Here is a 27,227-nt window from a genome sequence, read left to right as displayed (position 1 = left end):
GGATTTGCAAAGTGCACTATTCACCCGTGAGGGTCTCAAGGCAAAGAAACAAATGTATCTCAAGGATTTTGTGAGGTGTGGAGTAATCAAGTCGTCTTTAGTGACGTTTCCCCCCTTTATACTTTGACAATACTTTTTGACGCGGTTTCAGTTTTGAGGTATGTATTGTATCATGGAGAATATATTTATCCCTTGTTAAATCATTTTCTTCTTGGATGTTCAAAGGGTGTGTCAAGCTTCACCTAATTTAGAGGGGTTTGTTTTTGAGAGAGGGAGAAGTGTGGCATAGAGGTTGATGTGATTTAACCTCCTTGGATACCTAGAATGTTACTAGGTCAGAGAGAACACAGTGGGTAGAACGTCAGGAGGAGAGCGGTAGTTGGCCGCCGACCACTGTTGGATGAGGTGTATGTGAATGAAAACTGTGCTTACCTTTCAAAGAAACGGTCTTCCCTTTGCCCGACATGACGCCTACCTTTCAGCAGTGCATATCTTTCCTCCACATCTATTTTCTGTTCATCCGTTATGGAGGGCACCCCCGGTTTTATCCATATTGCAACTCCCCTGGCATAGGCAGAAACTGTTGTGCAGTACAGTTGTCCCCTCCATCTATTTTTTAGTTGTTTTACTTTTAAAGATGTTAGGGGGCTCCTGCAGGAATCATATATGCTGCCCTAGCCGGTGTATTTGTGCCACCACTTTATGATGTTTTTGCAGCAACCTCAGGCCTTTCACATTCAAGATGGAGTATGAGAATTTGCCGTGGTAGAGCTGTACTTGTGTAGATGGCATTTCTTGACGTGAAGCAAGGTTTGTGCCTTCCAGGACACTCGAAGAGGTGTGTGGGGCTGCTGGAGAGGAACTGGAAATGCTGAGCATGCAATTTGATTGGTGGGAAGCAGACTATTCTACTATGTACTCCTGGGTCTTGTAGTTCCAAGAACCCCAAACTGGGCTTGCTGAACCAGTAATGTTGCTTTAACTTAGCGGCGGGTGTCCGTGCTGAAACAGTGTTCAACTCTGTAGTAGATCTGTTGTCAGCCCTTCTACTGCCACGGGGCATGAAGGATTATGGAGGGAGGAGATTGTCCTTGCAAGAATTCGCCTCATTGCTCTAGGTCACATCTGTTGCATCAGGTGTAGTGGCAAGTCTGTGGTAGGACATGTGAAGGAAATTCATTTGTTGTGGTTAAGTTCAAGCTGTTGCGGCCCCTAGTGATGTCAAACAACTGTGGTGTCACTCATAGTAGTATTTAGTCCAGTCCAGAACTGGAGCCTTCCTGGTCTTCATCCAAGTCTGCAGTAGAGGAGGTTATGTAGCTGTTCCCATGTCATTCATCTATCCATTTGGACTTGCTCTGCCAGAGGTGCCATCAATCCCCCTCCTTCATTGTTCCCCCTTCACCTGGGGGTATGGTCTGTTCATGGTTACTCCTCCACTCAGTCCCAGGTGTCTTCAGAAGTGAGGAAGAAGTGTGTCCAGTAAGGGCAGGAGGGCATATGTAATTCCCAGGCCTCTGAGGCATTGTTTACACCCATAAATATCTCACGCTGTTGGACTGCGCTTCTGTAATCATGGACGATCATTACCTGAGATTTGCCTATTGTGAGAGGTCGTTGGGAGCATTGTGTTTGTAGTATGTAGTCTTAGTCTCTATAGTTTGGGAGATGCGCCACTTTTGGCCGATGAGGAGCCCCTGGGCCTGAGGAGTCAGCACTATGTACTCTCTTGAGCACAAATGTGGAAGATAGGCTTTTAAAGAGCAAGTCCTCCAAGTTGTAGGCTCGGAGCCATGTGTGCCCTTCGGTAGGCCCACTATTTGGACATGGTTCCATCTTGCTCGAACTTCTACGCCCTCTAGACACACACGTTCAGCCATGCAACTTGACCAGTCAGGTCTTACAGGGCCTGGAATTGATCTGGTGACGTGGTTGTAAACTTTAAATGGATTCCTCCACATTTGGGAGCTGCCCACTCGCGGGGGTCGGTGATGGTCCTGATCAGGATGGGGCTCTGCAGTTACAGCATCTTGGCTTCCTCCCTGCAGACCTGCCCAAAGACCTATGGTCGTGTACCAGTCATTGGAAGGTCGCTATCGGGGCCAAGGGGGCACTGGGTCTTCTCTGTTTTGGCCCCGCGTTGCCTCACAACGCATCTATACAGCTGCCTGCTCTCAGACACCTGGTCCCCTGATCTGGCCCACTGCAATCACGGTCCCTTGTGGGCAACGCTGACTCCGTCGCACAGCCCCCATTCTGTCCGTTGCATCTGTGTTCCTGACAGATTCACTGTGTTCGTGCAGACCACCACAGGTCCCGACAATGGGAGCAGACAGGCTCAGTGGTATCCCCACAGTGCCACCGGGGGGGGATTTGCCTCTGAACATCCACTCTCACTTCAGATGTTGCAGGATTCACAGGGCCTCATTCGGGAGCAGTTGATCTGCGGCGGTTGGCCACATCCCCGATTGGGCATTCCTAAATTATATGGATGAAATCTGTCTTAGTATACACCCATTTAGGGCAGTAACCATTCCAGGAATACTTCATTTTGTCAAAAGTACAGGGGTCATACAGGTAGCATGTAAAGCCTTAAATCGTGAGCATTTCAACATGCACTTGTCAGATACCTTTTTGACATGCACTTGAGACCTCTTCCACTGCCACACTGATAACTCAACAACTCAATCTTCCTGGATCCTTTGACTTAGATGTTTCTGTAGCATCCACATTTACGGTTCCATAGCATGTGAATATTGATTTGCCTCGCCCTAACATTTTAAAAAAACCTGTTAATGTAATAGAGTGAGTGGATTTGTCCAGGAATCCAAGTATCTGAGGTAATTGTAGCTAGGCTGAATATTGCAGGAATTGTGTCAGTTCAACGTTCAGGTTTCCTTCACTGTTTTTATTGATGTGTGGCCCTATAGGGTGGGCAACTGGGGTATCCCATTATATTCGCCTTAAAACAAGGCTCATGAGAAATTGTATTTACGCCCGCGTGATCTAATGTAATCTAGAAAACAGCATATCTGACAAAGTAATTGAGGTTATGCCATGTTGCACAATTAAAATTGTGTTTGAGTAAAGATCCTATCGCAGGAGCAATGCTAACAAACAAAATAAGCAGCTGTTATTCACATCATGATGTTGTGCAAAATGCCAGACAGACTTTTCACATAACTGAGCAGGAAATGTGGGCATTTCCGGTGATTTCCACAAAGGGAATTAAATAAATTCTCTTCTTGCTACCTAAAGCGCTGGGTTGGTCTAAGCAGCTTAGTTTGCTGCTCAGACAGTGCCTGGGAGCCTTTGGTAGAAATCTAAGCATGCATGTCTGTTTGGCCAGCGACATGCGCACTTAAAAGTGCCCACCACTCCTCAACCTGCCATGCCGGTCGAACAGAATTGCCTGGCCCCGATCAGCTGAAGACACATGCTGTCAGCTGTCAGACAGACAGGCAAAATAAAATGATAATAAAATGCTTTTATCATTTTATTTCCCTTCTTTTAGTAGGGGAAGCGGCACTCCTCTGCCATTATGGAGGAGCCGCCCCTGGAACTCGTGTGTGTTAACAATGCCTGGGATTAATTTAAATTACGCCTGGGGTAATCAGAGTAATTTTGGTAAATCTGCGTTACTCTGACACTGAATTACCGATAATTACACAATTACTCCTGCTTGTGTAATTGGGGGGGGGGGGGGGGTGTAAAACTCCTACAGCGAGAGCTCATTTAGAGGGCACAAGTGGCGTGCTAGCTATTCATGTTATACTGCATTTAGCACTAGTCCTTAGTGCAAAATGCATTCTCATGCCCATTTTGGACGCAAGGAGGCCTTATGCACCGACAAAATAGCTCTAAATGGCAGGAATAAGTTGGGGGGGAAATCTTATTCCACTGGTACATTTAGTGAGCAGCTCCTTGCGCCCGCTAGTCATGATCTGTTGCATTTAGCGCTATGTCTTGGTACAAAAAGCATTCTCACACACATTTTTGAAACCGAGGTATTTTTGCTATACCAAATATCGCTAAACGCAGAAATACTATTCTTGCATAGTATTAAGTGTAATCTCAACATTCTCGGGTAATTTCGTGTGATTAGGCTAAACTGAATTATACAAGTTACGCCTACCCCTAATGTTAATTTGATGGCTGTGTCCGTTTCTATTCTATGTTCATTTAGGGCCAGAGGACAAGAAAAATAAGAGACGTTTTTAATCTTTTTGGTGCAATCACTTTTGAAGAACTGGGCATGTTACAGACCAGTGTACTCCTAAAAGTTCAAATGTAGTGTTTAAAAAGTTTAAAGATATGAGATTGATGCTAATGTCCTTGGTCACTTGCTTTTGGGAAACATTCGACACTAAAAACCGAGAGAAGCATTGAGGTTCAGGTGGTGTCTGCCTGATATTAAAACGAGAGATGGATATGGCATACTATTTGGCAGAAACAAAGATTTGACATAGAATAGCTGGCACCAAAGATAGTAAAAGCTTGGATGTGTATATAAACGGATTTTAATGCAGTGTGCTTCTCAGTAGTTTAATCGCGCTCCTCAGCAGCCTATTGAGAAAATTTAATATGAGAGGCAAGTCCATCTCAGTTGTTGACTTTCTCCAGTTTTACTGTTCTTAGGATCTTCTGGTCTGGGTCATATTGCCTTAAGCCTCCTCCACTAATCTGACCCCTAATCTACATATCAAACGTGTCCTCTTGCACCCAAGCATAATAACTCTTGCATTGGTAGTCCTTGGCATCCACTCTCCCATCTACCTACAAGGTGAGGTAGTAATTGCTTTAGGATGAGGATAGATGGAGTAGCAGAGAAAGCAAAAAAAAGGGGCTGTAATACGGCCCCCAGTAAGTATCGGATTGTTAGACCTGGCACCTTGGCGTGAGTCTCCCTTCCACTTTTTTGTCGTTGTGCCTAGTGTGTTTTGCTGGTGCTAGCTGCTCAAAGCACTGTGCCACTGCCAACCAGTGCCACAGTGCAAGTGCTCCCTATTTAAAATGTATATGTTGGTTGGATTCCATGATTGGCTTATTTGGTTTACTGTCAGACCCCAGTAAAGTGCACCAGGAGTGCCCAGGGCTTGTAAATACAAATGCTGCTGGTGGGCTTGCAGCACTGGTTGTGCCACCCACAGACGCGGCCTAGTAAAATCTAAGGTCTGCCATTGCAGAGCCTGCGTGCAGTCTGGTACTGTCATGCTGACTGGGCGAGTGCACCCACTTCCCAGTCCCTAAACCTTGCCTTAACTTCATATTAGTCACCCCTATGGTGTGCCCAAGGGCAGGGTGCATTGTAAGCATAAGGTAGGACAAGCCCTGGTGTGTGTGGCATGTTCTTATAGTGAATCACAGCCATTTTCGTTTTTCACTATTTCAATGCTACCTGTTCCCATAGGCCAGAATGGGCTGTTGGAATGGTTACATCCTTTGATCCTAATAGACCCAGGGAACATGGTAGAAATTCGAGTTTAGTATGCCTGAACTCAGAATAATAAAATACATCTTTTAGTAAAGTTTATTTTAATATTCTGTGTTTGCAAATACCACTTTTAGAAAGTTGGTATTTGCTTGCCTAACCATTTCAGCCCGCCTCTGCTATGATGTGTATCTGCCTGTCTGGTTTGTGTGAGTGACAGGGCTGGGGAAACCCAGAGGGGCAGGGCTAGGTAGCCTGGTGGTGAATAGAGAGATTGACATCCAGATGGGTGGGAGGAGTGCACCTGGACTCTGAATAGGGCTGTGCTCTGCCACCACAATGCTGGCTCCACCCCCTATGGAGCGGCTGATGTCTCTGCCCTGTACCCTGAATAGAAAGTCAGAGTCATGTCAACAAAGTGCTCAGGAACTGGTTTGGACTGGGCAAAGGCCCCTCTACCCTAGGGGTATAAGTATTGGGACCCTGTTCCCAAGAAATTAGATCCTGCTTGACAAGAAAAACCTCTGCCTGAGGAGAAGGAACTGGGAGAGCTGTAAGGAGGAATACTGTCCCTGACCTGGGGGATTGGCCTGCAGTGGTTGACTTGCTGCTGAAGGAGAGGAGAAAGACTACAAAGACTTTATTTCAACTTGTGCTTAAAAAGATCTCCAAGGGCTTGGAATAGAGCTTGCCTCCTGCTGAAGTCTCAGGAACAACAGACTTCACCCCCCAGCTCCCCAAAGTTCTTTGGAAGTGCCTGATGCTGTTGTTGGGCCTTCTGAGGGACTGCGTGTCGCAAGGAGCTGGAAGCGTGCCGCCGTCGAAACTGCTACTCTTCGCATCACGTAAAGGGTGTCGCCGCTGCAGCCTCGCATCATCCAAGAAGTGTCTCGCAACGCTGAAGAAGCGTGTCGCCATCGCAGCCTTCGTAGCTGACGCATCGCACCGCATCAAGAGAAGAGTCTCGCATCGAAGAAGAAACGTGTCGCCATCGCAGCCGTCGCATTGCACCGCATCAAGAAAAGCGCTTTGCATCCATGGAGAAGCATGCCGCCGTCGGAGCTGCTGTCGTCGCATCGCGTAAAGGGGTGTCACCGCTTCAACATCGCATCGAGCGGAAGCGTCTTGCAAACGTCGGAGAAGAGTGCCGCTGCCAAGGCCGCTGTCGTCGCATCGTGTAAAGGGTGACGCCGCTGCAGCTGACGCATCGAGTCTTCTCGCAACATCGGAGAAGCGCAACGCATCTGGAAGATCTTCACGTCTTTATTTCTTTGCACCAAAAACTTCATCGCATCAACATCGTTGCAACACTTTCGTTGCCCTGCGTGTCGCATCTAAAAGGTACATTGACTTAAAGTGTTGCATTTAAGAACTTAAGAGAACCAAGCAACCTTCTACCATCTTAAGTAACAGTACTGTGTATTTTTGTCGTTTAATGGTCTTGTGGTAACTCTATATAAAGAATCCTTATTTTTAATATTAATCCTGTGTGGTGTCCATTTGTAGTGTTGTCACTTGGTTACTGTAGGTGTTCACAAATGCTTAACCTATAACGCTCTGAGATAAGCCTTGTCTGCTCGCGCAAAGCTACCTAGAGGGTGAGCAGGGGTTATTTTAGGAGTGTAACCCCTTACCCTGACTAGAGGAAAGGTTCCCTGCTTGTCACAAGTACCTACCTGTGCCAACCAGCGAACCCGGATTCTAACACGGATGCTAAGATTATTTCAAGCATTCCACCTATCACCATTTTCTTAAGCGAGAGAATGGTATGTTACAGTAAGCCTGAGACCCATGTCTGGGCATAAGACTTCGGCTGAACCTCAGTGAAATGAGGACCAACATGTCCGAAATCTGACACGGTTTCTTGTGTTCCAGTCTAGAGAGAACCTGGCATGGCAGTTTTTTCAGGTTCAGGTGTTCCTGCTGGAGCTTCGCTAAGGCTGATTTGCATGTGGCTGGTCTCGTCTGTACTAAGTAGCACAGTAAGTAAAAACAAGCATTTGCAATGCAATCAGTCTCACCTTTGGGACCTTATATGTATTTGGCTTTGCAGCACATTAGCCTGGGTGCTGAAAAATCTACTGTATTCATTAACATGGAGGGAAAGCACGCACCAAACTGGGTGACACGCTGGGTATGGGAACACATGGAGAGAAATATTGCCTTTCAGTGGGAAATTGTATAGTCCAAAGCTCTGTTTTTAATATGAAATCAGGGCCTTTGGTGGTCATATCACTGAAAATACAAGATCTGGAAAAAATTGTCCCTACGGGTGCTCATGGAAGACAATTTCTATGGACTGGAATCTAGAGAATGCTAAAGTGACTGGCATTTTATTGACCTCTGCTGGTCGTTGTCTAATTAAGAAAGTTAAATAGAGGCAGTTGCCAGAAAAAAAAGTCCCTAAGCAGAAGCAGACAAGTCCTAGGGCTGATCTCCAGAGCCCACAAAGTACATACACATATGTATGTGTAATAAAGTAAATCCACACCAGATGAAGATATGTGGTAAGAGGTATTTATTACAGCCTCAACCAACAGCCAGCATATCAACTGTCATCATAGAACCCTCACATGACAGAACCTCAGAACAAGCTGGTTCCATGCCTAGTGTTCTGGCATGGAGCCATGTTACATCATTACACTTCTTCCTCTTTACATTAGAACAAAAGTAACATGAGAACAATAAACACATTTGAACAACAAGAAAAAGAAGGTAGAAAGAACTACACAAAATCACGTAAATGCAAAGGAAACCTGCGTGTTCTGACACCCCTACAAGTACTATCAGACCTTACATCAATGTCTGAGGGAAAACGATAAGAAGTATCATCCCTCCTGTCGGCCACACCACACCCCTGAAAATGTGCTACACGACTATGATTCCAGATGCGACCATCATCCGTCTTGACAGCATTTTTAAACAGCTTAATGATAGTTTTTGGAGAGGTATATTTTGACCAATTTTGACACCCAACAGGAGCTTTGACCTTTACTTTATCTCCAACCTCAAAATTTGTAACTTTCGCATTATTCCTTCTATCAACATAAATCTTCCTTTTGTTTTGCAGAGACACTTCTTTGTCTCTCCATTCCCCAATACCATTGTTTTTCAAACCCTTCCCAGCAACCATCCAGCCAGGACACAAACAAGTATTTGGAGACCTTCCCAAGAGCAGTTCAAAAGGAGTCTTCCCCGTTGATGCATGAGGAGTGTACCTGTAGGCTGTTATACGACACTGCAGTTCTTTTCTCCAATCTAAACAGTTTACCTTTGCTAATTGTATACTCTCCTTTAAAGTCCTGTTAAATCTCTCCAAAGCACCATTCGCCTCTGGATGATATAATGCAATTTTTTTATGTTCAATTCCACATTTTACAAAATACTCCTCCATCTGAGCAGAACAGAACTGCGGACCATTGTCAGAAAGAATAGAGTTAAGAAAACTCTCTCGTTTGAACACAGATTCTAAAAAACTGATCACAGAAAGAGAAGTGATCTCTCTCACCAAACTCACCTCCACCCATCGTGAATACAAATCCAGCAACACCAACAGGTAAGGAGTCTGATGTTCTCCATGCAATGGTCCCACAATATCGATAGCTAATTCATCCCATGGACTTTTTGGTAAACTTCTACAAACCATATTAGCATGGAGCCATGTTACATCATTACAGTATGTACTAAATTATATACAATAGGTCTCGAATGCTAGACCTAAAAAGACAGTGGGATGAAATCGGCACAAAATAATCAGTATTGGAGATTTATTCAAGCACTCAAGCCGTTATTTTTGTTTTTTCCTGGCTACATAGAAGACAGACAATTTGCAGCGTGCATTATTTCATACGAGTCCTACCTTTTTGTTTTATACAATTTAATCTTTGAGATTCAGAATTATCAGAGATAAACATCATGATGTCTCCAAATACACAGAACGACCTTATACATTCCCCATGCTCCTTAGCAGCAGTTCTTCAATTAAGCACATGACCATGGAAATCCCACTCACCTTTAGTCAAAGGTTGTCAGCAAAGACATGGAAAGAAAGCATAAAAAGCACTTCAAAACCTTCCATTGAGTCTCCCAAACTACCCCCTCATGGCTGAAAACTAGAGAATAGGCACCTTTCTTCAGAATATCAACTGCAAAGGGCACACCCAGCCTACAAAGTGCTCTGTTGTATATCACTGGGCATTTCCAAGACAATCAAAAACCACACCAGCACTCCATAGCTGACTTCACTTCAAGATACTTTTATTTCCCCTAGATTATTTTATGAAAAAACCTTGTGGGCCTACTCTGGGTCAACACCCTCGAAGACATACCCTGAAACAGCCTTGTGTGCTCATTTCATCATTTGGCTATCTGTATCGGATGCCAAAACCACAATGTCATTCAATGCATAGTCCTGCAATGCAGCATCTCACGCCCCCATCCTTTTTTCACCGAGTACAAAATAGTTCACTTCAATTCTCTTTTTCTCTCTGGCAGTTCTAGAACTGCAAAAAGGCTCACATCTTCAGCTCCCAGAGGCTGCAGGATTTTTCTCCCCCAGTAACCGCCGCTTCAAGCCACGCCCATGAGCTTTTATCACCTATGCGTACAGCGTAGGTTTGAACCAATACTCCCACGCACACAGGTGAGCAACATGCAATCACCCTGTGATGTGTTGCAAGATGGAACAGTACATTCCTATGCAACTTTAATCAAACATAAGAACATTTGTCTTTGTATTATGAAATTACACAATACAGTTCTATTACCACGCCCTGGACACACTTCTTTTCCTGGAAGTGCATCTTCTGGCGTCATTGGGTCATCAGATCAGGAAGTTTGTCAGGCAGGTGGATAGTCTTGGGTTGGCTCGCAGGTGGCACCTCCGTTAGTCATGTCGGCCTGGGGACCTTGGAGGGACAGATTCTGATGCCTATGCACCTCTCTGGGTGGAGTCTGAGTCTCATCTGGATCCTGAGGAAGTCCTCCTGGCTGCAGAAGGTGAAGGTGACCTATTGTCTGGCTCTGCCCCATGTTCAGTGTCTGAGAAGGCATTCGTAGTTTCTTGAAGTGTTCTGTTGACTTTCTTGAAGAAGGAAATATTGCAGCTGATTTCTCATCACCTCTTCAGTCATTTATCATGGTGTCATGGCGCCTCATTACAGACCATGGTTGGCATTCTGGTGACAATCGGAATCTGCTACCTTGTGATACCTATCCTTGACAAACAGCGAATCCCCTGGCTGAATGTCCGAACGCTAAGCTCACTGCTTGTCGCTGGCTCGCTGATTGGTCGCAACTCTTCTGCAGAGGACTCTTTCTTCTTCAATGGGGTCTGGGGTCCATTAAGTGTGATGTTGGATGGAACCTCCTGATGACACGCCCCATGCTGGCATGCTCTGGAGCTTGGCCAGAGGTGGAGTGTGATGTTTACTGGTATTATTGTGAGAATACATAAATCTCCTCTCCAGGGGTTTTTAGTCTGCGTGAGCAACGCCGATTACCTTCTACAAAGTACGCATGAACCTCTCCATTTCCATATGGCCAGCACTGGGTTATCTTGCAACGTTTGATTTCCCAGGAGCGAAGGTATTTGACAAATTCAAGGCTTTGGAAAGGAGGTCCAGTGTCCGTCCTATTCGCTTTCATGAGTCCATGAGCGGCGATAATCTTTTCTATTTGTGCAGTGACTTCATAGGCTGCCAGCAACTCGAACTATATTTCTGTCTATTTGGTGAAGTCATCAATCATGAAAAGTGGATGTCTTCCATCTGATAGATGTCCAAAACCCAACTTGGTACACTCCCATGGCTGCTGTGGACCTTCTTCGGTGATTACTGGCGCAGGAGATTCTGGAGATCTGGAGACTGGCACCAAGTGCAGGATATTACTGTGGTTTCCACCATCTCATCCATACCTGGGTACCATACTTTGGTGCAACATCTATTTTTAGTTTTAACAATGCCATGGTGGGCTAGTTGCATAGCTTGCTCTGTGAGGCTGCTTGGGATCACCAAGTGGGGTCCTTGGAGTAGGCATCCTTTCACATCTGTTGAGAGTTCTTCACAAACATAGAACAGACTCCAGGACCCTCTTGGCTTTTGAGGTCCTTTGTGACAGGTGTGTCTTTAGCATTTTCCATTCTACGGACCGGACTGCAATGAGTGACAGTTGGAGGCACTTGCCTTCCTGAGTGGCTTGTCTGAGTGTTTCCAGTGGAAGGGGAAGTGGACTGGACCACTTTGCCATGTAGCAGACAAACTCTTTCTCCTTGGCGTCTTTGGCTTCTTTGAGGATAGCTGCACTAGGGTGGCATGAGAGATGGTCAGCTAGATTGGTGGCACCTGGTCTGTATTCGACTAGAGAGTCATATTCCTGTAGCTGCAGCATCCCTTTTTCGATGACAGGGGTGGCTTGGAAACAGAACCTTGGAACAGGGGCACCAGGAGTTTGTGGTCAATCTGGACTACAAATGGGTGTCCATAAACAGAGGTGGAAGCACCTGCATGCCCAGAGTGTGGTGATGGCTTCTCTTTCTATTTGGGAGTATTACGGTTCCGCCTCCGTCAGCGACCAGCTTGCATACGCGACGGGAGTCCAACCTTCATCTGGTTATTGTTAGGCGAGAACAGCCATAGTCCTTTCAGGCTGACATCCAATATTGGTTTTCTGAAGATCAAAGCAGGACAGATTGGTATCCATGGACAGAGCTTCTTTTGTCTTGCAGAATGCTCCTTCCTGCTCGGTATCCCAGTCCAGGTGACGCTTGATTTGGTGAGTTTACGAGGGGTTGGGTTACACCCGCGAGGTCTGGGATGAACCTTCCACAGTAATTCACCCTACCAAAGAATCTCCATACTTCTGAGATGTTGGCGGGTGCACTCTTGTGGGACACCAGTGATTTGAAGCATCCAAGGAGGGGTATGGGACATGCTTGGAGACCCTGACATGTGCCTTTTCCAGCTCCAGGGTTTCAGATAGTGTGTGATATACGTCCGCTGACATTAGTTCGATGGATGCACCAGTGTCTATGGTTGCCGCAACCCTTGAAAGCCCCATTAGAAGCTGGCACTGTGGGAGCGGGCGGCGAGGTGATTGGGATCCACCAGTTGCAAAGACTGTGTGAACAGTGTACACGTCCATGACGTTATCCATGTGCTCTGGTTCGGCGGGGTTCCAGGTGATGGCATGGAAGGTTTCCTTCTGGGGCTTGCCCTTTGATGATCTGCAGACTTTGGAGAAGTGATTATATTTTCCACTGGTAGACCATCTTTATTTTTGCGGGGCACTCTGCTAGCTTGTGAGGAGGTCCTTTGCAATATCCATAGTCTTTGTGCTTTTCTAGAGGCTGTTTCGTAGCTGCTGGACTGCAGACTGGTTGGACGACATTAACTCGTTCAGATTTAATTGGCCGGTGGAGGGCAGCTTCCATATGAAACGTTCTTGCTTTGGACAGCTCCTACGACCGTCCAAGTGTCAGAATACCTTGGTGCGATTTCAAAGATTCTTGGAAAATAGTCTCTCTCGTTTTTGATGAGGAGCACCCTTGATTACCTGACTTCTTATCTCTTGTCTCTTCCTGTACATCATGGAACCCACAGGAGCTTGCCTTCTCTTTGAAGCAACAGTGGAAGGTGTCTATTGATTCTTCTGCTTCTTGGCATGCCTGACGGGACACCCAAGTGTTCATAATCTCCATTCGCCATCGGCTCGAAATGTGCGTTGACAGCCCTGGGTAAAATTCCATGTTTTGGGTGTTGCTTTGACCAAAGTCTTGTATACCTTGTGAATGTCCTTTCCTCCTAGGTGTAAGAGGAGAGCTTGTTGCCATTCAACTGCAATGTCAGTCTTCAAAGTAGAATTGAAAGCTCTCTACCCAGTTCTTCCATTTTGGAGCTAATGCGGATGGCGCACCATCTGCAATAAACAACCCTATGGCCAGGATTGAGGCCGCTAAGCTGTGTGATCCTGAAGGCACATGGGTGCCTTCTGCTGCTTCCGTGGCACCTAACGCCACAAGCCTGAGCACCATGTGAGGTTGTGCGGCACAACCGTCTGTCCGAGTGCCTCCTCACCCTGGTGATGCTTAAAACAGGGCTATCAGCCACTCATGAGACATGGGGTGGGGAGCGCAGTGGCTCCTTGCACCCTTATGGACAAGCAGCCTTCGTGCTTTGCGCCTTACCGTGAGCAGCTGGACGGAGCATGTATGCACCATAAACTACGTGCCCTGTTGGTATTTTGGCCCGATGCTCAGCCGCACAGCAATTGCTGGGGGCGTGGCTCACGTTGCGATGTTCCCACGGGGCTGTTAGTGGAGTCTGGTGCTGCCACCGTTGATGCTGGGCGCCACATGGTCAAAGGGGGCTGGCGCTGCAGGGGGAGTTGGGGTACTCACCACCTGTGATGAAGTGCTGCTGCTTGCAGCACCTGGTCAGATAGCTGGATACTTCGAGGATGTAATCAGCTCACGGAGAGCAGGACACAGTGTGGGGGTGGCACGATTGCAGTGCGGCCGCTCACGTAAGCCACGCTGTGATCCTGAGCTGCAGTGCACAGGCAGCTCCAGATGAGACTGGCAACGGCAGGGGGTTGAAGGGCGCAGGGTCGAGTACCGGTCTCATCGCCAGTGTGCAGCTGGCCCCTTACGCTATTATGGGGGCCCTGTGCATTTAAACAAATAAGGTACTGACACACTTGTTGCAGTTAAGAGCTGGCATGCAACTATGGCTGAAGGCCATTTTAAGATTGTGAATGCTAATAAAGAAGAGAACTGGACTCATCTGGATGTGTTAGACTCTTTCTGGTGCACATTCCTCTTTCACAAGAATCTATTTTTCGGGCACATAACTGTCAAGCTTTGCCCATGAGCTTTTATTATCGACTATGCATACTGTGTAGGACTGAATTAATACTCCCATGGACAGGGGTGAGCAGCAGGCAATCACTGATTTTTTGGGAGCTTGAACAGTACATCAGATGTGCGATTGCTGCATTTTGGTGAAATTTGAATGACAGTAGCTCCACTTTATTACTTCCATCTTCTTGCCATCAATGAGAAACAAAATGATACCAGTCTACTGAAATAAACAACCTTTATCCTGTGATAGCCATAATGACTGTCCACCTCTCACATGCAAGTCAGAAATGTACTTTCAACAGGAGACCACTGGATCTCGTCCATATTTTGATATCTCTCTTTTATAACCAAAAACATTTGAGGCTGTACAAGGTTATGTCCACTGATGGCAACAGAGTTTACAAGAGCTTCTCCTGAATCACAACCAGCTTTGGAAACCACCCCTAAAGAAGAACCCACAGGTCACATGATGTGCCCTATTCTCCAATTTTCCACCAGACTGTCCAGCCTGTTTTCCAGGAGGAACATCTATTTCACCAGTGCCTGGAGATCCCCTCCATAGAGTTGTCCCTGCTTTTCATCAGCCTCTTGAAAGTGAACGTCTTGCTCCCACTGTTCCTACTGCTGCTGGTTTTGATCGTGGGTACATGATCCCCAGTAGGTGTTGCAACTGACCCTACTTTGTCGCCCAGGCCAGCACACGCTATTCTAATTTCACGATTTTGGGTGATCTTAATCTCCATGTGGACGATTCCTCCTGCTCGCATAGCGCAAATGTCATCTCAGCGCTTGCTGGCTGCAACTTGATCAAACGAGTCTCTTCTCCGACACAGAAGGCAGGTCACACACTAGACCTTATATGCGAGAACCTACCGGACATTACAGTTCATACCCCCGAGCCGGTGATCTGGTTGAATCACTTCCTGATCCCTTTCCAGCCACACCTGAAGGGTGGGCTGAGGACCACCTCCTTACCTAAGGATTTAAGAAGGAATTGGAGTAGGGTTTCCCTCGAGTCCTTTACCCTGCATCTGAAGGACTCCGAGACCTCCATCTCAAATAACCTTGATGTTAGCATCGCAAACCTCAATACATGGGTCTGTGATGTACTCGATTCAATTGCGCCCCAGAGGTCTGTCAACTCCGAGAGAACTTCCCCTTTCGCCCCCCGGTTCTCAGCAGAGATCAGAGTAAACAAATGTGAGTGCAAAAGACTGGAGCGCAAATGGAGATCATCTTACTCTCAGGAGAACAAAATTGGCTAGCAAGCAGCGCTAAAAGAATACCGTAAACTTCTCATTGATTAAAAAAAAAAAAAAAAAAAAAAAAACAAAAACAAAAACAAAAACAAAAACAAAAACAAAAAAAAAAGATTTGCTAGCCGAGCGCATTGCCAGCGCCAAGAACTCGTCTGGAGAAGTTTTTAAGATTGTGAAATCCTTTACGAATCCATTAGCGCTCACACACACTATTTCCCCGTCACAGGAGCTATGCAACAAGATCTCAATTTTTTTTTAGGCGAATATAGCCCTGATATACTAGGCTTTCCCAGCAGCACCCTGTCCCCTAGGGATGGCCACATCTAGCAACCCCTATGCCTCCCAGCCGTATTTTCGGGATTTGCAACAATCCCCTTGGAGGCATCCCTGGCCGAACTTCAGAAATGTAAATCTGGATCACCTGGTGATCCCTGGCCAGCAAAACAATACAGTACTCTGGCTGAGTGCCTTAACCCCCCTCTTAATGCCATCTGGAATTCCTCACTCAGACAGGGGATCTTTCCATCAACCTGGAAACACGCGTTTCTTCTCCCTATACTGAAAAAAGCTAACGCTGACCCTGAAGTCACAAGTAATTACAGGCCCATCTCTCTGACCTCCGTCCCGCTAAAGTTTTGGAGAAACTAGCCCATCAGCAACTGTCAGCTTTCATTGAGTCCAATGGTTTACTGCATGAGTCCCAGTCTGGCTTCCGCCCTGGCTTCAATACAGAATCTGCGCTGATTGAGATGGCGGACTCCATATGCTGGGCGGTGGATGGAGGCTCCGCAGCCATGCTGGTGCTTCTAGACCTGTCAGCAGCGTTTGACACCGTGTTCCATTCCATCTTACTAGATTGCCTTATACGGAGTGGCATCCAGGGGATGGCACTGAACTGGATCTCGTCTTACCTGCATGACCGAGAACAACAGGTCTCGATCCACCCTTTCACCTCCCCCGCTATACCACTAAAATGGGGGGTGTCGCAGGTATTGGCCCTGAGCCCGCTACTTTTTAATGTCTACTTGACACCTCTGGTGGAGCTAATCGCCAAAATGGGGATCAAGGTGACATCCTACGGGGATGATACTCAACTGATGTTCACCTTCAGCGGGGTGTCAGCATCCACCTTTGACCCACTAAAAGAGTGCCTTAAAAGCATCTCTGCCTGGATGAACTGCAACTTCTTAAAGCTTAATGCCGACAAGACAGAGGTCTTGTTTTTTTTAACCAAGTTGTAACCCCCCCCCCCCTACACAAAGGCCTTATGGTGGTCAGCTGAACTGTGAGATGCCCTCACACCTAAGGACTCAGTCAAGAACTTAAGAGTCAGGTGGGACAAAGACCTGTCCCTCGCTACCTATGTTCAACTGGTATCTGCGGCCTGCTTCGGCAAAATGAAAACCATTAGAAAATGTATTGATTTTTTACCAAAGTCAGCTCACAAAACCGTTATCCATGCATTAGTCACCTCCCACCTCGATCACGCCAATGGTCTTTACATAGGCCACCCGATTGGACTGACCCGTAGATTCCAGATAATTCAAAATGCAGCACCATGGTCCCGCTCTGCCAACGTATCTCTCCTCATCTCAGACAACTTCATTGTCTCCCGGTAGCCAAAGGCATCGAATTTAAGGCCTTTACGTTTGCCTTTCGAGCGTATCAAGGTAGAGGGGCCAACTACCTGAGGAAGAGATTTCGTCCCTACCAGCAGGACAGATCCCTAAGGTCCCACCACAAACGATACCTCACCACCCCCCGTTTCGTGAAGGATAGAATAGGGGGGTAGGACATTCGAGGTGGGTACCACCAAATGCTGGAACAACTTCCCTGTCCATCTACGCATAATGCACTCCGAACAGGAATTCAGAAAGGCCTTGTAGACCTGGCTCTTTAGTCGCAATGACTAGATGTGTTCTTTTCTCTACCTTTGTTGTGGTCTGTGTAAGCGCCCGGACACCCCAGTCGGAGTGGCTGCGCGTTATAAATATCTTTTGTTATTTTTGTTTTTGACTAAACCATATCAGTCAACTACTGGCAATCGGAGAATAAAGTCTAATCCCACTCAACCTCCTTGCACCACCCTGTGCAGATTGAACCTTTTAAAGCCAAAGGGCATAGTGATTGTCATTCCCGGCTGTATTACACCATGCAGCAAGCATGACAGGGCCAAACCGGTCTAGTGAGATCAGGCAATCAATTCTGCCTACTAAATGTCCACATGCCTTCTTAATCCTGTGCAGAGCTGATCTGGTGAGCAAATAGCGGGAACTGGAGCAGGCTTGTCCCAGGAAATCAGGTCCATATCAAGGAGGGGAAAAAGTCACCTCACCATCAAATATCAGGTCTGCTACAAAGCATACAAGAGCACTCCATGAGGAAACTCCCACTTAGACCGCTAGGTCAGCAGTTCCCATTGTGAGGCAAACTCTTTGAATATCAGGCTAATAAACCCACCTCGCTCAAGGTCACCCACCCTTCCTCCATTTTTATGCAAGGTTGGGTTGTTGTTACATCCTCATTGTGCAACAGTACACGTATCTGCCTCTGTTGTATTAGGGCTTTAAGCTGTTTGGCAGTTATCGATCCTACTGTACGTACTCTTGTCCTCCACTGCCAGTGCATTATTTGGAAACCGTGAACTTATCACGTATTCTGGTTCTGCTGCTCTTTGAAGGTAAATGTCCTACAATCTTTAGCACGAGTTTAAAAAAACCTAACTAATATGGCAGTGTTCATTTTTGGTTTTGACCAACTGGTGTAGTGTGATGAGTTTATAATGTAAGCTGAGACCATATAAGATTTGAGCATTTGTTGCTTGTCAAAAATTCAAAATGCTGTCGCAAATAAAGTTCACAGCAAACCAATTCACTCGTAAATAAGGAGCAAATAAGGCAGAAAGTTAGGAGACTACTTCACGGGCAAGCCTGCTGCTCAATGTACTACTCTTCTATTAGTACTTTGAATCTAACCTCCACTATGCAAACAGATTTAAGCTGCATCTTGGAATCAAAAATGTAGCTCTCATCCGAGAAAAACTACTACCACCACATAACAAAATAGCCATAGTAAACGCACAGTAAATAATATTTACAAAATTTAAATAGCCATAGTGAATATGCATTAAGTGTAATATTCACAAAAGTTAATATATTTTTGTAAGTCAAAGGACAGGTAATACATGGACAAGAGATAAGATCTGCATTTTATACTTGACAAGGCAGCTGTAAATGTGGAACTCCATAAAACACTTTGGGTTCCTTATATTTGCCAACTATCTAGTTGGTGAATTAAATAGCAAGGTAATGTAAACTAGTCTACAATCAGATTTCCCTTTTAGTCAATCCTAGTAAATCAATATCAAGCAAAGAGAACATTGGTCATTTTTGGATTGTCAATAGACATAAAAACAGAACACTTCCCAGGGTTATTTGAAAATTACCTTTGCGTTTCCTCAGGCACAAGCTTTTTCCATTGGCTTACTAGACATTTAGCCATATCACCAACTTCATCGTGTTTGCGAAGGCTGTTCACTGTCTTGCCTATTCCAGTTTCCTGTGAAGTCATTAGGACAATGAAAATAATTTAAACTGTCACAAACAATTAGTATAATATATTTTTTTAATTAATCTTTATTAAAGTTTGTTTCAATCACATTACATGTCACACCACATGCATTCTTCAAGTTTCATTCTGTCTTCCTTTCTGACGTTTGGTTGGTGGAGCGGTGAATAGAGTCTTCACATTATAAACAAATAGAACAAGGATTTGGGTCAGCCAATACATAACACTTCCAAATACAAGCAATTATGTTACAACAAAACCTACCGTAGCCACGTAACTGCCATTTCCATACATAATTATAGTTTACACATCATCCGCAATTTATACACCAATTATAAAGGTAGCTACAGTAAAACTCAAAGTATTTTAGGGTATCAGTGGCTCATCTTAGTTTCTGGTTAGTGGGGAAGGCAGAATTACAATTTTTAGTTCTCACCTGCATGAGCACATGTGTGCTCGCACTTGTGCTCTCGCTTGCAAGAGATATTTCCTTGAAAAAAGTGCTTGGAGCCCACACACTAATCACCATTTATGGGCTTTGTCACTCATTTGCTGCCTTCTAATTGGAATGCATAAGCTGCTTCACTTCCTCTTGTTACTGCAGAAGCATGGACCAAGTACGAATTGCTTCAAATTTATTATGGTGCTTCCGCTGCTGGAACGGTGATTGAGCTACTTTTTTTTGTTTATTTGTTCTCCCCCTTAAGAAGGGGAAAAAAGTGCTAGGGTACGGCCAGTGTTGGCCCCTTCATAGCACTTTTTAGGTCGAGCAATCAAGATTTCTTGTATATACTTTAGTATATACTTATATGTGTATGTACTTTGTGGGCCCTGGAGATCAGCCCTAGGACTGGTCTGCTTCCGCTTAGTGACTTTTTCTGTTCAACTGCCTCTACTTCAGTGTCTTGATAGAAAATAACCAGTAGAGGTCAGTAAAATACCAGAATTGCTTTCTGCTGAGGGACTTTCTTTTTTTAATTTCTCTGGCAACTGCCTCCATTTAACTTTCTTGATAGAAATCTACCAGCAGAGGTCAGTAAAATACCAGAATCTCTTTAGCATTCTCTAGATTCCAGTCCATAGAAATGGTCTTCCACGAGCACCCGTAGACAATATTTTTTTCAAATCTTGCATTTTCAGTGTTAGGACCATCAAAGGCCAGGATTTTATATTAAAAACAGAGCTTTAGAATATACCATTTCCCACTGAAAGGCAATATTTCTCTCCATGTGTTCCCATACCTGGCGTGTCACGCAGTTTGGTGCTTACTTTCCCTCCATGTTAAAGAACAGTAGATGTTTCAGCACCCAGGCTAATGTGCTGCATAGCTAAATACATACAAGGTCTCAAAAGCGAGACAGATTGCATTGAAAAAGCTGGGGTTTTTTTACGGTCCTGCTCTTATTCATTTTCCAAGGCTTAGTGCGGTGGATGTCTTTGCAGTGAGTTCCATGTATATTTTTGATAAACATTTTTGGGGGTTTATTGTCAACTTTGACACTGTCAGTGCACGATTCTAAATGTGGATATCCATATCACCACGCCAACTATCTCCAAAAAACGTTATGACAGTGGGACAAAGAATATTCTTTCGGTTCCTATTTTCTTTTTATAGTTTTTAGGTTAGTTTTTTTATGCCACTTGTTTTGCAAGAGAAAACACAGCTACATTATTTAAGAAAGGGTTGGGCTACGAAGTTAAAATCAGGACAAGTTCTTCAGCTTCCAGAAGCTGAAGCGTTTTTCTCCCTAAGTAACCTTCGTTTTACAGGAATCAGATGTGTGATTGCTCACTTTTGGTAAAATTTACATGACAGTTGCTCTGCTTTCTTAGTTCACTTGTGTGCATCACTTCAAGACGAGCAAATTTGTCCTCATGTATAATCACTGCAACGCCACGTGTTCCTCAATCGTTTTGTTTATTTTTTGACTCACTTAAATTGTCATTTGGTTTTACACAGTATAAATACATCTTTACTAGGGACAATTCTCATTGTTAATATAACAGTTAACCCAGGTCCCCAGTGATCCTTGGGTCTACCTTTCTGATAGAGTTAACTTTCTAAAAAATAGCATTTTCAGAATTGAGCATTTTGGCTTTACTACCAAAGATGGTTTTCGAATTAAAATTTGAGTGTAAACACCAAATCCCTATCGGATTCTAATCCAAAGTAATCACTTAAGTGTAATATGGAACCCAGTGTTGGTCAACGGGAGAGATAGGCCTTACAGTAGTGAAAAACTGCTTTAGGAATGTTTCCACTGCTAGTGCATGTAAAACCTAATCCCACAAGTCTTAGTGTTTAAATATAATGCACCCTGCCCTATGAGCCTTTAGGGTCTACTCTCGTGATGACCCGTGTATTAAAAAAGAAGATTTAGGACTAGAAAAACGTTTGTTGCCAGGTCAAAATGGCAGTTTAAAACTGCACTACAAACTGCAGTGGCAGGCTTGAGACGTTTTAAAAGGCTAGTTAATCGATGGCACAATGAGTGCTGAAGGTCCACTTGTAGCATTTAATGTACATGCCAGGGGTACAGTTAGTACTATTTACTAAAGATTTATAAGCAAATTAAATGTGCCAATTATTTGCACGACAATTTTACGATGTTTGAAGGAGAAAGCACAAGCACTTTAGCCAGTTGCGGCACCTCCGCTAAGGCGAAGGAGCGTTGCCTCACTGCTTTGAAGCAGTGCAAGAAGGGAAAAATAAAATGATAATAATGTAATGTTATCATTTTATTGTGTCCCTCTGCTGCAGCTTTGTGTAACGGGGTGGGCAGGGCTGCTCTACTTGCAGGGCAGGGGAGGCGTGGTACCACCCTCCTAAGTGCACAATGACTATTTGGCAGGCCCTTCGTTGCATACTTTGCATGTTCTCCATGCAGGCGGCATTGCAGCGTTGTGATTGGTCTGGGGAGCCTGGCTGCCTGCTAACTGTACCGAGAAGAGACGGCGGAGAGACATGGAAGACTAAACATGGTCCCTTCATCCCAGGTTACCTGAGTGACTCCAAAGGTTAGTTGGCTGGATTACTGTCTCAGCTAGAGAGACAACAAGCTCAAAGGTCCAGAGGCCCTCCTGCAACTGCCCAGCTGATTTACTGCACTGGACCTGCCTAAACCTGCAACTAGACCTGCCTGAGCTCTTTGGGCCTTTAAGTGAGTTTCTGATCCCCAAGAGATACCTCCCCAAATCATGGACCCTTTGCCAGCATCAGTTGAGCTCCTCCTGTGAAGAAAGCCCACAACGACCGACAAAGTAATCCTTCGATAAATCAGACTATTTGCGCCACAGTGACCACAAGCAACAACCGGCAATGTGAGATCTGCACTTCATGATACAGCAATGACAGCCCATTGTGAGTACCAATGTGAAACTTCAGAAATAACTGTCTGCGACGCCCGACCAGCTCTTCGCACTACAGCAATGACAACCTGCACTAACCAACCTGCTCTTTGAGCTACAGGGACAACCATCCGCAACACTCTCCCGGCTCATCGCGCCCTTCTCTACAGCAAATGGAACTCCATGCCAGACTTTAAGAAGGTAATCTTCAGCGAGACTAACCTGCTCCCTGCATCTAGCCTGCACTCAATCGCAGTGGGCCTGAACCTGTGACTTTCCCCCGTCTAGCACAACCAGATGAACATGAATGGCACTTTGTTTTTAGGCGCTATAATTACTTAAAACTAGTCATTCTGGTATGGTTTTATTTATTCAAATTTACTCTATTTGTCTAAATTAGTTTGGGGGTTTTCTTGTGTTGAGTTTTCACTTTATTACTGTTCGTGTGCTGCATAAATAATTAACACAGTGCCCCTAAATTAAGCATAACTGCTTTGTGTCAAGCTACCAGATGGGTAAGCACAGGTTAACTTGGTGACCTTTGTGGTTCACCCAGACAAGGATTGTGGTTGTTCCCCGGGTAGGGCTTCCACCCACCTCAACCAATAACACAATTCCTTACACTTACTATATTATTCCAAACTGCAAATAGGTTACAAAACAAGCGCAGGAGCAGCAATTGGTCTTCCACTGTCAGAAAGGGGGGTTATTAATTTGGGAGGGGTTATAGTGCAAACCTATTAAAATTCAAAATGTTTCTGACAGAGAACGAAGAGGGAAAGTGATCAGGAGTAAAAAATGGCAATGTAGTAAATGAAGCCTCGGATAATTGCAAGTAAGGATTTGGTCCTCCTGCATGCACATTTTTTTAAATATAAAAAGATTTTTTTGAGCAGAATAATCATGGTTAATCAAAAAATGAATAGATGAACAGAGTAGCTGTAATCACTCAAATTAAGAGATAAGGTGGGATAAAATTTATGAGAATCCATTCCATACAGATAGGTAATAGCAACAGAGTATACAGTGGGCAATCCCAGATCAATCGGCATGGAATTGTAGTTGTTTACGCATTCCCAAAGTATGAATTGATTTTATTTAAAATAACAAAAAAACAAATTGGAAAAAAATGAACAAATGATCAATATAAAAAACTGTGAAATCAATTGTAACTTATGTAATGCACTGATTCTTGTATATGTACAAAATCTTTTTAGGCCCTGATGAAGTCTCGATAAGGGATGAAACGCGTTGGCTGGGTCTGCCAAAAAGTGATGCTTGGAACTTAATAAAGGATCTTTATAAATTTCAACGTTTTACGATTTACTTTAGAAAAAAAAAACGAGACTGTTTACATGATTGGAAATAACAGTGATTACAGCTACAAACCTGAATGGCAAGTAAAACAGAGTAAGGATGCATTGTTGGCCTTGTATTCTGGAAACAAATTTAGCTAACTGAATGTACATAGTATGTACCTGGGTCTCAGGAAGAACCTCCACCAACTGCAACTAATTCAATCCCCCTCCCCCCCTAAAGTGGAGCAGAGGAAGAGTAGAGGCAAACTGGATCACATGGCAAGTCCAGAAGTTCTTTTGTGGCCCAGGATTAGTTGAGAGGAGACGAGGAAAAACAAAGCATGGGCCTGTGTGTGGGGGTGCATGTTTCTGTCTGGTGGTTTTCAGACCCCATCGGATGGACTGCAACCCTTGGAAAACCATTCTCTGCCCTGGCATAGGGTGTATTTAATTTGCTTATTTCGGGCATTAAATTCCTATTTAATGCTGCTCCAAGCTTACTGTGACCATAAATTGTTTCTGATGGGTATCCTGGTAGAAAATGGGAATTGCTGATATTTCAAGGTGACCAAATGCAAAGTGGGCATCGCTGAAATAAACTTCTTACATCAGCCAATGAGATGGTTTCTTTTGTTGTGGAGCAGCAGTATATGCAGGTACTTAATAAAACTGACAAGCTGGTATTTGGAGATTGGATTCATGGATTTACTAACTGAAAAGCGGGCATTTGTGAGATTTTCTATAAATAATTAGCTTCTTTTTAGAGGGTGGAGATTTGGTAAAATGGCAAAACATTTGCATTACCATTTCATTTTCAAAACTGACAACCTTGATTCATGTCAATTTGGAGGCAGGTATTCCTGATGTTACTCAGCTACTATTTGTTTTGTATAGTCCCAACTTGACCTGAAGGTATTGTAATGCTTTACATGAGCACCATTTACATTACACAAGGATACATTCAAGTTTTGGTAGGCACAGGAAGATTAAGTGTTTTGCCCAGAATCACATGATGTTGAGCCGATGCCAAGACTCGAACCCGGTTCCCCAAATCTAAAGTCAGCAGATCTGCCCATTACGCCACATCCTCTCCCAATGTCATCTCAAATCATGTGGTGGTATTTTGTCATTAAACATTAAACGGTTTTTACAAAATAAATATGCACCACATCTACTGTTGGAGGCTCAAGTATGTGCAATCTGTGTAACCTTATGGATATGGTTGCTACTGAAACTTGTAAGTGGTTTGTAACATGATCAATAGCTCTAGTGTCAGTCTGGGGCATTAGACTAAACTGTAGGCTCTTTCCTCGGTCTATTGGTCGTTATGAGAGTTTTGTGCTTTTTCATTTTATCCTGTTCACACACTCAGTGGATTCTCATGCATAATACATATATTTAAATGTACTTGTTAGGGGCTACATGGGGCAAAATTTAAAGTAAATGTGAGTACAGGTGCATCCCCACACCTCACCCACACACGAATCTGTCAAATTTTATTTCCAGATTATCGTAATCAACTGTGATATTTACAGCTTTTAGCCAATTTGTCAGTAAACTGAATTGAAAATGTATAGCAATTTCTCCTATCCTACAAAGATGTCATTTTGGGTGGGTGTTAAAATCAGTCAACCTTTGGATGGTCTTCCCCCTAATGTTTTGACAATTTCAATTTATTTTTGATGCTGAAATTCCTTTTTGTGGACCTTAGGACTGTGCACTTTGCCACTGCTAACCAGTACTAAAGTGCTTATGCTCACTCCTCTAAACATGGTTTGTTTGGCTTACACTTGATTGGCATATTTTATTTAGTTGTAAGTCCCTTGTAGAGTGGTACACAATATAACCGGAGTGTGTGAATTAAATGCTACTAGTGAGTCTGCAGCACTTCTTGTACCACCCACTTAAGTAGCACCTTAAAACATGTCCCAGGCCTGCCACTGCAGCCTGAATACGGTTTTAAACAGCCAAGCCAACTTATTTGGACCCCCTTACCAAACCTTAAACTCCCCTTTTATTACAAATAAGTCGCCCCTAAAGTAGGCCATAGTTGGCGAATAGGGTGGTGGTGCTGTGCAATTCACAGGTTGGACATGAACTCTTACGTTTTACATGCCCTGGTAGTGAAAAACTCCCAAATTCAATTTTCACTAATGTGAGGCCTCCCCCTCCCATGGGATAACATTGGGGGATTCTTTATTACATTTAATAAGCTGTAATTACCAATTGGTAGCAGGTAGGTATGGCATGTTTGGTATCTATGGAATTGTAATGATAAATCCTCTGTCATGCTAAAGTGCGATTTTTTGTTACAATTTTGAAAATGCAACTTTTAGGAAGTTGAAACTTTTCTGCCTTTAGCCCTTTTATACCTGTAGCAAGTCTCCGGACACATGACTGGGTGTAGCTGACAGACTTTTTGAATTCCTCCCAGATAGTCACACAATAGAGGATTCAGGTGTGCCTCAATGGACCATCTGCTGGCAAGATTGGGGGGACGAAGCTAAGCACAGCCCCACTCACAACTAAATAGAGTATGCTCAACCTTCACACAAATGGCCTAACAACCTCACATTGTCACTGCAGCCAGTTCGGAGACAGAAGATTCAGAAAATTTCATGCACTTCAAAGAACCTTTCTAGAAGCGTGTCTCGATTTCCAGAAGAAGGGCACCACGGTATAAAAATAGGACCTTCAGACCCACTCATCTGTAAATAAATGAATCCATGGAAGGACTTTCAGAGGACTGCCTGCTGCTGTGACCTGCTGTGCACTCTGCAAGACTGCTGATGTACCTGAAAGGACTGCTTTGCTGTCTAGAGCCTACCTTTAACCCTCAAAAGCCAGCCCTGCATCTTCGCCTGCACCCAGGACTACCAGAGTGATTCCAAGGGCCAGTTTGCTGGCCTCCTCTTGGTCAAAGCCACAGGGACACAAAAAGCTCCCACCGTCTTGAACCCACACCTGGACCAAGCCTGAGTGAGTCCAGAGTCCAGAACCCCCAAGAGTTTACCCACCAGTCCTGGGCCATTGGGTGTGGTGCTAAAGGTGCCCATATGGCCAAAAACTGCTATGAGAACCAGGACCAACCTGCTCGCCTATCTACAAGAGGTGAATCGCTGGCCGGATTGACTTCGCAGCTTCTCCCGCTATGTACTTTCCGCAGCAGAAAATCTTTTTCAGCAGTCCTTAGCTAAAGGGGTATCCAGCCTCGTTGAACTGACTGTGGCTACAGCCCTTTGCCTTCTCCCACTGGAGATTTTCAGCTTCCATTTCGGGGACTAAGTTTGAACGTAGAAATCTTCACTGCAGCTTTGACCCAAGGCCATCTGATGGTGATGCTTCCTCCTCCGACACCTCCTGCAGCCTTGCACGGCTGAACGTTATCTTCTCAGACATTTTTCTCAGAATTTCTTCTACATTCGAAGGTAAGCACTGACTAGGCCCAATCCATTTCTTGTATTCGA

At 44.6% G+C, this 27,227-nt stretch overlaps 1 protein-coding gene across 1 annotated transcript in view; it reads right to left on the bottom strand.

Moving 5' to 3' along the window:
- LOC146817266 (elongin-A-like) overlaps positions 1–27,227 on the bottom strand; it is a 522,392-nt gene that overhangs the window by 320,441 nt on the left and 174,724 nt on the right. The window contains exon 3 of the mRNA XM_085610852.1: positions 18,993–19,105. Coding sequence (XP_085466978.1) covers positions 18,993–19,105 — 113 coding nt within the window. The remainder of the gene's footprint in view (positions 1–18,992; positions 19,106–27,227) is intronic.

This window comes from Triturus cristatus, chromosome 6, assembly GCF_964204655.1.
Source record: "Triturus cristatus chromosome 6, aTriCri1.1, whole genome shotgun sequence".
Lineage (NCBI taxonomy): Eukaryota > Metazoa > Chordata > Amphibia > Caudata > Salamandridae > Triturus > Triturus cristatus.
This window is presented reverse-complemented; position numbering and strand designations above follow the sequence as displayed.